Below are 13,957 nucleotides of genomic sequence, written 5' to 3' on the forward strand. Positions count from 1 at the left end.
TATTTCCAGTATTTTACAAAACCTAATTTCTAACCAGAGAAGTTAATGAATCTATCTGTTCTATGAAAGCATGTCTCTCGACCTTTTGAAATACTTTTTTTTTAAAAATTAAAACACACGCACTGAAACAAAAGCACATGCCAAATGCTATTAAAGTAAGCCTTCTTTAAGAAGATTTTGCTGATCTTGTATCAGCAGCACCACCATGTGTTAAATGAAAAAGACATTCATTGCTGAGAGACTACTGGTATTGCAGAATATAATAAACCATTTAGAATTTAAGTAATTGATGCAGACCTAAATAGTAACAATATTTTTACACCATATTGCCATGCCAAACTTGCAAAGCCTTTAACCTATCATATAATTTCAAGCCTTTAACCTATCATATCATTTCAAGTAATATTAGAATTTTAAAGAGTTAAACCCCAACCAATCTTCTTATTTTTTTCCACTGCTGATGAAAGAGAAGAGAAATAAACATCCTTGAGAACGACGAAGTAAGGTCTAACGTCAGATGCAGTGAATGAATTCTGTATATCACCATGTACAACCCAAGAGGGAAGGCAGGAAAGGCTTTTTTCATTAGTATAATACTAGGACTGGCATAAATAAATACTTCAGAAATACGATAAAACTAATTGTACTTAGTAGCTTACTGCTAAAGTTGCAGTAGTATTACTGTACTTTATACTTATGTTTATACTATACATAAATACTTTAGAAGGTATACTGAAGGTCAAGATTTACAAAATTTTAGATTATTAAGAGAATATTTATTAACATTACTTACACTAACACAGGTTTTCCTGATATCTTAGGGCTGTTTAAAACTTCTATCATGGCTTGCTTTGTTTCTTCCATTCTTGCAATGTCACTGGAATCCACAACAAATATTACACCGTAGGACTCGGCATAGTAATTTCTCCAGATATTTCGAATTCGTTTTCCACCTCCTAAATCAAAGATGGTGACTTCAAAGCGTCCCTGTTTAAGGTCAATCTTGGAAAACCCAACTGTTGGAGCTACATCTTCAGGAGACTCTGTTAGAGTTCAAAGAAGAAAGGCTTCAGTAAAAAAGCATCCCTAGTTATTCAAAGAGGATTTTACATTGTGATTTGTGTAGCAAAATTTGTATTTTAAAAACATGGAGCAAACCCTCCCTGTTAAGTGACACCATACTGCTAACCACATATTTTTTACATTAAGATTTTCCTTCTCGGGTAATTTCAAATTAACGCACTAGTCTCTCAACCAGTTACCTTACATCAATTTAGACAGAAGCACCAGGGGAAAAAAAAAAAAAAGAGCAAAAAATGCAATTTTTAATATTTAACATCACAGTTAAATTGCAGTGGTGTTCAGTGTACTGCAGTTTCTACTTTCCCCCTCACCACCACTGCTCCCATCTGAACAGTTACACAGCATTTGCATGGTACTAATCCAAGTTTGAAAAGGAAAACAAACAAAACAGTTAATGCATTATGACCTGGGAAGCCTTGTGCTCTGCCAAATTTATTCTTTATCCCTCACAGTTGCCAAAATAGTTTCAAAAGTTCAAACCAAGGGCGGAGATGAAGTGACTGAAACCATGTTCTTCTGAGCTGTAAACTATTTGATTCTCTTTATTCAGAATCAAGTTTTGGCCTTTGTTTGTTTAGTTTTATTTTCTGGTTTTTAGTTTGCCATGCAATACACTAAAAAACTACAGCTTTATTATATTTAATCCCTTTGCTTGCTGTCTCCCTTTCTGGAGGGCAAAGAAAGCCTGTACTTTCCTCACACCGCTAAGCTGTCTCTGCAATGGCTGAGTTAATTGGATCTCTGCAACTGTTTCATGTGCTTGGTAGCACAGGGCAGGGAAAAACAGATGTAGAATTCAGCTTGTTGAGAAGAAGCGCCAAAGGCATGGTCAAAAGCACTGAGCTCTGAAGACCAGTGCAGAAGCTAAATCACCATCAGCTTCTACTACCATGTTCCTTTTCTGAGAGAATCCTTCATACATAGCCGAGATGGGGATTCAGCACAGACCCCTCGGCCAGAACAGCGTAAGCCAAGACTACAGCAAGAGGAGGGTCCAGTACCCTGTTTGTAAAAAAACTACAGCTTCAAAACTCAGCAGGCTATTTTGAAGAATGTTTTGCACCGTATGTGTTCTTACAAGAGAGAACAATGTGAACATAAGGGTTGGTTAAGGGTGAAAGTTATTGATGGTGCTGAATGTAAGGGGATATTGCTGAAACATCTGTACAGTGAAGTCTCCAATAATAAACAGCCTCCAGTGTAAAAACAGGGTCTGCCATCTAAGCTGCAGATCTATTTTGGCAAATATGACTTTGGTGACCACGCTAATTTGCCTGGATTTAAGTCCTAAGAACTGAAATAGATTTGGTTTCTGCTAAAACCCACCAGTCATAACTGCAGTCTCCCCCTATAGGCTGTATGACTGGTGCAGAGACAAAAATACTGGTTTTATGAACCCTGAAGACTAACTGAAGGTTCTAATCTCTACGAGCCCTGTTAAGGAAAAAAACAAACAACCCTGCTTTCTAAGACAAGCCCTGGGAAACAGTCACAGAAGTCAGAATTATCTTTTCCTGGAGTTTCCCTTTAGAAATATCCACCTTTGTCCCTTTCTTTCCTAGAAAAAAAAAAAAAAAAGGACTTTTAGAAATAACTGTCACAAACTGTCACATTTAGCTGATAAAGACATTAAAGTTGATTTTGAAACAGAATGGAAAGCTAAATGATTAAGCACTTATGTTTTCAGGGCAAAGATTCACAAAAATAAATGAGAGAATATTCATAACTATTCACACTTAAGCAAGTCTGTGAACTTACATAACCCACAAACAGTAAGTTGAGGTGGAGTCTCCAAGTCTGCCAAAACACTACTAAGTACACTCTTGTTATTACACAAGATGAAAGTTATTTAGAAAGACAATCCCACAAGGAGGAAAAAAAAAAAATCCAACACCTAGAGAACTTTTGTTTTCATAAGGACAAGTTTTATCTCAAATTGTATCCTGCTTGCATGTGTCATTGCATGGTGCAAAGTACCCTCCAAAATCAAGTGGTCTCTTACTGAAGTAAGCGCCTAGAAAATTGCTAGCACTTTTCTGGTGATAAATAGTGATTTAAAATATGTGTCACTAGAACCATCCTTTATGTTATGTACATACATGTGCAATTTCCTTCTTTTGAACCTTTTTCTCATACTACATACTTACAACACTGATTTTTATATAAAGTTTACTGATGTGTATGCATTACCAAATGGTCACCTGAAAGCAACTTCAGCACACGCACAAGAAGAAGAAGAAGAAAAAATCAGGGGTCCATTGATTTCTCGAATGTATACTAAGATGTGAAACACACGTTAACCAGAATAGTTTCTATCATTGCACCAATTCAAAGTAATTATTAGTTAGAATGTGGTCTACAGCCTTCACAGTTTCGTCCTATACTTTCTTTCACTTAAAGCAACTGATGGAGACAGACGCCTTGCTTGTAGTTACAATGTTCCTTCAGCTATTTATTCAACTACTGAAAAAAACCTTACTCTAGTCCAAAAATACGCTATGATGCTCATGAAATTTAAACAAGAATATGGTACAGAATTTGTTGCAATTTAGCATTTTGCACAGGTAACAATACAATGGTCAACTCAAGGCATGTAAGCACCAAGGTAGTCTGAATACTTGGTCTTAGGGTTTCCAAGATAAACAAACACCTCTATGGACTAATTTTTTCTGCCTCAGTGGACTAAGGGCTCTAACACTTCACAGTGCAGCGTCTTAAGAGGCCGCTCTGTCCACACTACCTACCTTGCCTCTACGCCATACTATTACCTTTGAAAAAGATGAAGCAGAATGGTAGCAACTTTATTTAACTACCACTGACTCGGCCTACATTAGCTCATAAGTGCAGTGGCCAATGAGCAAACACAGAGCTTGCTCTGCTACTTCTCCTGAGCATAAAGCACATGACTGGGAGTACCTACTTTTCAAGTCACCCGAGCATGATTTGCCAGATATCAAAAATCAGGATCTTTATGTTTCAAAGGTATGACCCATTAATTTTTTCTCTCATCTTTAGGTCTTCACACAATAGGGCCTGTGACATGCTCACTTTGGCAAACACACCTGTACCACTTTTGGTGGTACAACCACTAAAATTTTCTTTCACCAATATGGGAGGGAGAGATAAATTAGAGATGAAGCAATATTTTTAGATTAAAATGATGGAAAAATAGTAATTATAGTCTCTCTTTCAGTGCTCCATTTAGATGATAAACAAATTAATTGCTTACCTCCTTGAATTCCTCGGACTGTAGCAGTTTTACCAGCGTTATCAAGACCCACCATTATTAGTGTCACCTTCCTCCATAAGGAGAGAAAAAAAAAAAGATATTTCAAATCTTTTCAAATCTTTTTTGCGCTATATCTAGACACCACTTATTTTATTAAGTTTTTTAATACATGCACAGCAAATTTACCTCAAAGTAGTAGAAAGAATATAAATCAAAATACCAAGAAGCAGGCATCGTTACAATTGTGTATCTGGTGTTCAATATGTCAAACCATCTGATTAGACAGAACAGCAGAACAAGGTATGAAATGAGAAGTCTAATATTGTGCTGTAAGTTTCACATGAGACAATGATTCTGCTTTCAACTTGTATTTGCCTGATGAATTTGGTTTTGTTTTTTGGGGGGATTTTTTTTTTGTTTTGTTTGTGGGTGTGGGTTTTTTTGTTTCTTTGTTTTGTGGCTTTGGTTTGTTTTTTTTTTGTTTGGTTTGTTGTTGGGTTTTTTTGGGGGGGGTTTTCTGGTTTTTGTTTGGTTTTTTTTTTTTTTTTTTACACACTACTGAATTTTATCGGGGTTTTGTGGTGTGGTCATGGTCTCTCTAACGATTTCTTGTAATGTCATTTCCATTTGCCTGTGGTTTTACTGTCTCTCTGTCTCAAGGTTGTACCTATACTAGAAATTTATTCCTCTCTCAACCAGTGCATCTGAACAACACCATACAGTATACAACACTTGGGCAGACAACTTCAGATACTGTAAATAAGCAGTATTGGTGCTTATTGTGCCTTTGTTTCAGGCAGAAGCAATCTAGACTGCAAATATACAAACCAGTGGTGTTGAGTATGTACCATCTATTAGCAAACTGGTATACAAGTTAGAATTTATACCAGGACAGGATTTTAAGCACGGCAATAGGAAAAAAACATATCTATGTGTATACCTCAATTGTTCTTCCTATTCACAAAGACTGAGAGGAGTCAAAAGAATTTGCTCAATTTTATGCCCCTTTAAGTGAAGGAATATAAAAATTCTTAAAACTATAATAGCATCATACATGAAGTATAATTTATGCAAGTCCTTTCAGAAAAAGCACAAAATGTCCAAGAAAAGAACCTGAAAACGAACAGTAGGATCATAGTAAATAATACTTTAACAGTAAGTGAAAATCAGAACAGCCATGAACATTTATAAACCCACAATTGTCTATAATACATTGGTGGTGCCACAAAGCTATTCAGTCTAACACTGTTCTCTGAACAGCAGCACCTTTTGTAGAACCTACAACTATGCACCCTTGAAGAAAAGAGCAAATCCTCCTACACGAGTGTGAAGTATAAGTAAGTGTGGTGTACCCTTTATTTCTCTTCCCCATAGTTTATAAATAGTTTGAAACAAACTACGCAGTAAGTGTGCATCTCTGCTAATTGGGGGGAAAAGAACACAGGATGTCAAAGTAAAAGTAACAGAAACAAATGAGAACAACAGAATTCCATAAGGGAGCATGGATCACCAGCTACCCATAAAATGCAGTATTAAGATACTTCGATAATAGTAATACACACAGTATTACAGTGGGGCTACGATCTACCATTGACAACAAAATGTGTGAACACATTACACTTCAGAATCTTAAAATGCAGAAACTAAATCAATATAACAAAAATGAAATAAACTTTACATTAACATTCTAGCATCACTCCATAATGCTCAACTTGAGGAAACAGTATGCAAAGGACAATATTTTTAACTTTGCACTTTTCTGAAGTCAGAAACAAAGTACTTGAATTAGACATCATTAACATTTCGTTTTCAAGTTCAGAAGAAGTATTGATTCTCTCTTGGTGAAAAAAATGATGGATTTTTGTCTCAAAATGAAAAAACACAAAGCAATGTTATACAGCAACTAAAGGAAAACATAGGTGAGAGGACATGTAATACAGTTTGGGAAGGTGAGCACAAAAATGTAAAATACTTTCATGTGTTTACCTGACAGGTTCCTGCCACCGTTTTAGCCAGCTGCAGCAATTGGCCATTAGACTGAACATCCCTCTTCACTAGCCATCCAGAGCCACAAAAAGCTACAGAAACAATGTGGATAGGCCAGAACAACCCAAGAAGACTGGGAGAGAGACTGCAGAGGCCCAGATGTTGTCTTGTCACTGCTAGCAAAAAAAAAAAAAAAAAAAAGAAAAAGTGCTCAGTTAGCCCCTATGTATAACCAAGGCAAATCATTTCCCTAGCAGCAGCCTGTCTATTCAGAGTGTGTCATATTCAGTCAGCCCCATGACAGTCTCATTATGTCTTTCACTTTTCCATCCTCTCACACTTCATCTGGCTCCGTTTTACATATCTGGGAAGCAACAACCCAGTACTCAAAAAATAATCATGTAAGACCACTGCACATAAGGAAACCTGCAAGTTAGAGCAGTAAGACGCCTCAAGCTATGAAATTCCAATGATTGCCTTGCTATCACATCCCACAGCTTCGTTGATTGACAGAAAATAAGGACCAATTTCAAGCATGAGTAAGGCTTGTAAGAACATAACAGGAGAAGACATTAAAAGCAAACAAAGAATGTCCTACCTGCTATGTATACTCATTTAACTGTCAATTTCTTTTACATAAAAAGATCCCACAACAAGGAAACCAAGTCCTCTAGTGAGTACTCTGAGGAACTGGCAACTTAATAGCTAGTAATTGTCACTAAATTAAACAGCGGGATTAAGTACTCTCATCATTATACAATCCCACTTTCTCTTCTTCAAGCAGGAGAAAACCAGAAAATATTCCTCTTTCTGATATTGGTCCACGGAACAAATGATGGAGAATAACTGTGTGATCATGTACATGCTTATTTCTTCATATGCACCTTTAGCTATGAAACAGTAAAGCTTACATGAACCATGCAGTCAAGTGCACAAAGACGCAAAAGCTTTAAAACCCCCTTAGTTATTCAGCTTCAATAATCCTACTGCAAACAACTGTAGCTGTCCAGGTAAAGGGCTTTCACCGGCAAGATGTGGGCAATTTTACTTCATGAGTTCAAATCCATGACCTCCCTGGTGGAATGAGTCTGGCTGCTACTTTATTCACAGCAGCTTGTATGGTGCTGTGCTTTGTGTTTTTGGCTAAAACACTGCTGTTAATACACAAATATTTTGGCTATTACTGGACAGTGCTTGCACAGTTCCCCACTCTACCCTGCCCCCCTTCCCCTGCAGCCTGTAGGCTGGGAGGGGACACAGCCAGGACAGCCGGCCCAAACTGACAGGAGGGATATTCCATACCACAGGATGTCGTGCTCAGCAAGAAAGAGCTCACGGAAAAGAAGAGGAAGGGTGAACGTTCATGGTTATTGTTTTTGTCTTCTCAAGCAGCCGTTAAGCATGCCGAGGCCCTGCTTTCCAGCAAGTGGCTGATGGGAAGTAGCAATTAATTCCTCTTTTTGTTCTGCTTGAGCATGCAGCTTTTGCTTTCCTCACAAACTGCCATTATCTCTACCCACAAGTCTTCTCATCTGCCTTCTATCTTCTCCCACGGAGAGAGGGGAGTAAGCAAGTCACTGGGTACGTGTTTAGCTGTTGGGCAGGGTCAACCCACCAGTCTTTCTCAGTGCCAACATGGGGCTAAAGATAATGACTGTTAATTGGCAGGCTCCTGTGCCAGTCACTGAGCTTGCTCACTTTACTGCATATTAGAGTCCAGCTCTTTTCCAGTGGCTGGAAAATGCTGTTTAGGTTGCTCCTGCCTTGGGAAAAGGCAAAGCCCTTTGTGGGATTATGTTTGTTCAAGTGCATTTGGTAGGTAACGTAGAAGGATGGGGAAATCCAGTGTGTCTCTCAAGGAGAATTAAACCTGGGGGAAATAACCTGTGATTTGAGTTGTATGTTACAGGAACAGTACAGCAAGAATCATTTGAACCAAAGGAGGTTGAGCCTTGCGGAGAACCAGGAGAGTGTGGCAGTGACTCAACCCAAGCAGGCCTTGGCACCCCACAGTCTGACATGCCACTTCCCCTGCCCCGAGTGACCACCTCCAGAGATGGAGCCCAAGGCATGACATGTTCTTATTTGGGGAAGGGGTGAGTGGCTATTGAATAGGGGAATAATATCTGTGCATTATGTCATGGGACAGGGGATGGTGGTTAATGGCATACCAATCTCTCTTCCAGAGATTATCATAACCCTTGCAGAAGGAATGTGCACTATCACCTCAGCTCATAGGCTCATTTCATCTTAGCTCCCATTCTGATGAGCAGCTTAAGCTAAAAAGACAACTGGATTCATATCAGAGCAGCTGAGATGTAGACAGATATTCCCTACTGCTAACTTGTGTCCATGAGAAGATTAACTGAGTAGTGACACTTTGAATTACCACAGCAAGTTTCCTAAAGCTTGTTTCTCAAAATTCCCTTTTGTTAAAAAAAACCAAAGAAATTACTTTCATATTTTAAATTATAACTAACCTCAGGCTAAGATAATTTCAATTCAGCTGAAAACTGAATAATTAAAGATTATAACAACTTTCCAAAGTTGTCATCTTCCCAATCTAGACCAATAAAAGCAGAAAAAAATATTTGAGGAACTATCTCTAACAAATACATTTTGTCCCTAACAATGATGATTTAGATAATATATACAGGTAGGAACTGAGAATTCCTCCTGATCTTATGAAGTTACTGCATTCAAAGATGCCTTTGTGTGGATGTGCTACCATTCAATGTCAGAAACAGGTCAGATTTCTTCCAGAGCAGACAACAGATACTCTTTAAATATTTATATTCCATTATACAAAAGCACCTGAGAATAGCTTCTCCATAGGACAGCTTAGTGTATGAAGAATAGAGAAGTTCCTAGAAAGGACAGCACGATGACTACAACTATTACAAGCATTAAAACCACACTCTGAAGAATCAAAAAAACCCCCCAAAACTCAAAAAACCCCACATGCAGTCGAGTACGGTGCCACAAGCAAGTACCAACAAAGCTAACTGACAACATAGCTACACAAGTTTTCAGCTAGTTCTGCTGAAAAGCAAAATGTAACAGCTCGATGAAGAATGCACTGACAAGAACATAACATTTTCAGTGGCTGAGCATCACCACAGAACAACTCCCATCCCATATTATATAGACTGTCTAGCTTTGCAAGTTGTCACAAAACTACTCTAACGCACAGATGTGGCCCATAGCGTTCAAATGGGATTCAGAAGGTGAAGAGAACTTGTTAAAGAGCAGAGGACAACTATGACATAGCAGAGGAATCTTGTTTAAATACAAACCCCTTAAGGGGGTGGGCAGGAGGAAAAGGCATTCAATGCTGCTGAGAAAATTGTGTTAGGGAGTCAAATCACATTGTGATATGCTATTTTGGAGACTTGATCTCTGAAATTTGTAACTTACTACCTGCATTTCATATGTTACGTTAACAACATTCAGAAGGTGTTCGAGATATCACATCTGTCAGCTTCAACACTTTATGCTTGTTGAGGCGAAGCAAAACCAACACGCCCACAAGCTCAGCAACATGTAAAACTGTGTAGTTAAGCCAGTGTACCCCTTAGGTAGCAGGTCAGCACAAGTGTCAAGGACTAAGAATGTTAAAGATCCCATTTTTAGGTAAGAGAAGGGAAAAAGTATACTACAGAGACTAAGAATGATGTGACAGATAACTGTATTAACTCTTATAACTTTAGATTAAGATCAAGAGCTACTTAGCAGCCCCTATGTTACATGATCCAAAGTACTGGGTACCAGCAAGCCCAACATCCAAAGTCACCTGATGAGTAAGTTTATCTACTTTCACATCAAAGTGCAAAATGAGTACCTTTTACACATGTCACTGTCAGTTTACATTAAATGTCCTGCCTTTGGTAGAGGCTTTTATGATACAGAATTTTTTCAGTCATATCAAGCTCTCACTTTCTTTAAAGCATAGTTAAACCGTTTAAAGCTGAGCCTCCTCATAAAGTTTAATTATTTAACTTTCTACTGTGATGTTCCTTGCCTGACTTATTTAAGTTTTAAGAACATAGATGTATTGTGTTATATTTTGAACAGCAAACCAAGTGATTGAGCAGTGAAGAAGGCATATTCAGCAAAAATCTGAACACCATCCTCTCTGCCAAAATTGCAGTGTAGTTGACAGGTGCAAGAAGTGCAAGCGAGAACTGTAATGCCTTGAAAGACTGAAGCATACAAGTGTTTGTGAGAAATAGCTCTAGGACCATCAGCTCTTCTATAAAGAAAAGTTACTAAAAGACTAGCAGTTCAAGTGACTTGCTGCACTTTCCAGCCACGTTCCCACCCTTCCAAAAAAGAAGCAGCCCTAAAATCCAGACTTTGGGCCAGGCATATTTCTTTGCTTGTCTCTGCCACTGTGGGAGTATATTTTTTGTTTTATAAAATCAACACTTCAGAGAAAATCAGCTCGCTGTTCCTTAAAGACTTAGGCGCAGACTGCCAAACAACCACAGCCCGAGGCTGCCACCGCAGACACACACTGAAGCGTTTCCTATGGCGAGGCTGGAGCTGACCTGGAAGAAACTCGCCCGGCGCTCCGCCGGCCAGGAGACGAGCAGGACGCTCGGCCCGACCCTGCCGGGGCGACCCCTCCACCGGGGCGACCCCACCCGGCAGCCCGCCCGGGAGATACCCCAGCCCCACCGAGAGCAGGCTTACCCCGGGCCCTCCCCGGCGGCGCAAGCACCGGAGGAAGACCGCCCCCAACCTGCAGGCTCGCCTCCCTCCCGCGGCGCCGCCGCCAGCCCGCTGCTGCTGGAAAGGCAGGCCCCGGCGGAACCGGGCAGGGGACGAGCCGTGCCACCAGCCGCCCCGCACCAGCCACCCCGGGGGCCGCCGCCGCCACCGCTGCCTGCGCACCCCCCGCCCCCGCCCGGCGGTACTTACCGGTCGCTCAGCGGAGGCGCGAGGCCGCGCAGCGCGAGCGCTAACGGCTTCGCGCTGCCTGCCCGCGCCCCAGGGGGCTCCGCTCCGCGCCGCCCAGCTCGTCCCCGCCGCGGCGGTGGCCAGCGGGACTGGCGTTGGCCCGGGCGGCGAGAGGCCGCAGCCGAACGTGGGGAGGGGGAAGGCAGCGGCGGCGCTCCGCTCCGACGCGCTGGGACCGACGCGGCAGCTCCGGGGTCACGTGCTCGGTACCCCGCTCACGCGAAGCCGCTCACTGGTCGAAACCGAGATCTCCGAGGTAGTGGGGACGCGTAACCAGGCCGGTAACCCTGGTTACCGCCAACGGCACGCGGGAAGGGCCAAACTTGTCGGCAGCAGAGGAAGTCGAAGGCAGCCAACGATCGGGCGGAGAGGCAGGGCCGCGGCTAACCAATAGGAGCGGGCGGCTTCCTCGGCGGCCGCGGGAGATCAGCCAATCAGCTGTAAGGCGGCGAGGACAGAACACTCGCCCCCCCGGTGCCCCCCGCCCGAAAGTAAACAGTTGTGCGCGCGCGCGCGCGCCTGGCGGCGGCGCGACCTGACAGCCGTGCCCTCCCCCGCCGGCGCGGGGCCCTCCTCGGGGTGTGCCCGCCTGCCCGTCCGCCGCGCCGGGAGCCGCTCCCGGGGAGGATGCTTGCGGGCCCTCGCGTTCCCGGCAGCCGCCGCCCCTCGGCGGGTCAGGCGCAAACCGCCCCCGTCCCCGCGGCGCTGCCCCCGGCGCCCTGTTGACGCTCCCGCAGGGCAACGCTGCTCGGACACGGCCCAGCCTCCCCCCCCCCCCCCCCTCCCCCCCGCTGCCCCTCCCTCCCGCCCCCAGAGGCTCGCCCGGCCCCGGCCGCCGTGCAGAGGTGTAGCCGCGCAGTCAGGGCGCCGTGCGCGGTCTCGGCCGCCCCCCCCTCCGGTAGCCATGAGGCCGCGGGGCAGGCGGTGCCTCCCGCTGCTGGCGGGTCTGGCGGTGGCCATCGCCCTGGCGGAGGCCGCGACCTGTGAGTGAGGCAAGGCCGGGAGGGATGGGGGGCGCGGGGGGCAGGCTTGCGGGGCCGGGCCGGGCGGGCAGTGTGCGTTAGCGCCCCTCGCCCTCACAGGCGCCCGTCCCTCAGCGCCGGGGGGCCGGCGGCGGGGGTCCAGCGGCAAGCTGCGCGCCTGGTGGCCGGCGCCGTTCCCCGTGGGCGTGGGGACAGGGTGCCGCCTCGGCCGCCTCAGCGCACAGGCGAGCGGCGGCCCGGAGCGGTGCGGTGGGGGCGGGCCTCCCCACCGGTCCGGTGCATCGCGTCCTCCCTTCCCGCATAGGTGCCACAGAGCCACCGCGTTGGTGGAGCGCCTTGATCCCGTCGGTTTTGGCTGCTTCCTGGAAGCCAGCGGGTGCTGCTGGGGCAGCTGGGCTGTGACTCGGGGCTGGTGACGGCTCGGAAGCCGTCTGCGGCCGAAATGCAGCGCTGGAGCTCAGGGGAAGGGGTGCCTTCCAGTAGCGCTTCATTCGCTTACAAGAAAAATACACGGTAGATCGTGGTCTCGGGAGAGTGGCATTATTGTGGAGTCCAGGCAAGCGGCCCTGACTCGCTTGATAAGTTCAGACCTACCAGCCTAGATAAGAACCACTCACTTTCACATATAGATGAAAAAAAAAATCTCTATATATAAAAAATAATTAGAAAAAAGCCTATGCCTTTGACACGGAACCCTTTGAGCTCGGTAGTAAAAGAATATGCATCTGGAACAAGCAGAACTGCAGCTCAAAGTGAGCCTGTTTCTGACGTCTTTTAGTAATGATTAAACAGGCAGAAAACACCCCCAATGTTTACTATTCAGACTTCTGTTTGAATCCTAGGGATTCTGACTATGAAGGGAATGGTGTGGAAAGATGAAAGTTCATTTTATAACTTATTTTTGAACAAGTCCTAAAAAATAAATGTTCTAATAAATATTTTGTAATGTTCTTTTCTCCTGTTTTCATCACATTTTCTGTTCCATTTATCTTCCCACTGCACACCTTGTCAGTTTTATCTTTTATGAATAGTAGGAAATTGGAAGGTGTCCTACTCATGCAAAATTTCTATGGTCGATGCAGTCTGTTTTCCTATGCCTGGCTCTGAACACTGCCAGGGATTTCTGAAATGGGGGGGGGGGGGTAGAGAAAACATCTTAATAATGCAGCTTGTACCACTCAATAATCACAAAGGAAAGTTGCCTCTCTGATAGCCTTTTGGCAGATGCGTTTGGGCCAACATCCAGTGAGGGACACGTTTTGGATAAGATGGAGAAGGAACAGGCAAACATTAGCAGTTGGTTGGCTTTATTTTGTTGGCTGCATAAAGCTTCCGTCATTGATGAGCATTTTGGGACCGTAGTTGCTGGAATTACGGAGGTGATTGTGATACAACAGCTGTACAGACAAGATGATACCACTTTCTACAGTGGCATCGCATGTCCTTTTTATTCAGTTTGTCAGGTCTTACAAATTTCTGGGAGAGAGCACTAGTAGGTTACAACTGCTTTCCACAACTGGGCTGTTACGTAAGCAGCCCTAAGTCACTGGCCCACTTAAGGCAGGTTTATACTTGCATCTGCACTACAAAACAGCTGTAAGGAACCACAGAATCTCATCCTCTCCCCCCATTATTTTTTCTTTTTCAGTAGCATTACTTCTAAACAGGTGCTTGACAAATAGTCACTGCGCAGTGTCTGTACACCACCTATTGA

The 13,957-nt window shown here is 43.7% G+C and overlaps 2 protein-coding genes across 4 annotated transcripts in view; one reads left to right on the forward strand and one right to left on the reverse strand.

The window, feature by feature from the left end:
• The window catches only part of ARL13B (ARF like GTPase 13B), a 43,826-nt gene extending 37,469 nt beyond the window's left edge, over positions 1-6,357 (reverse strand). For 2 of the 3 annotated variants that reach the window (XM_009951851.2, XM_086478013.1), the window contains exons 1-3: positions 6,299-6,357; positions 4,313-4,383; positions 794-1,043 (exon numbers count right to left, since the gene is read on the reverse strand). In XM_009951851.2, the coding sequence (XP_009950153.1) occupies positions 794-1,043; positions 4,313-4,383; positions 6,299-6,357 (380 nt within the window). The remainder of the gene's footprint in view (positions 1-793; positions 1,044-4,312; positions 4,384-6,298) is intronic. The other variant, XM_086478008.1, reaches the window with a different exon arrangement.
• Positions 6,358-12,164: 5,807 nt separating this feature from the next.
• PROS1 (protein S) overlaps positions 12,165-13,957 on the forward strand; it is a 32,927-nt gene continuing 31,134 nt past the window's right edge. Inside the window, exon 1 of the mRNA XM_086463327.1 lies at positions 12,165-12,243. Coding sequence (XP_086319453.1) covers positions 12,165-12,243 — 79 coding nt within the window. The remainder of the gene's footprint in view (positions 12,244-13,957) is intronic.

The sequence above is a fragment of the Leptosomus discolor genome, chromosome 1 (assembly GCF_034619465.1).
Source record: "Leptosomus discolor isolate bLepDis1 chromosome 1, bLepDis1.hap2, whole genome shotgun sequence".
Taxonomy (NCBI): domain Eukaryota; kingdom Metazoa; phylum Chordata; class Aves; order Leptosomiformes; family Leptosomidae; genus Leptosomus; species Leptosomus discolor.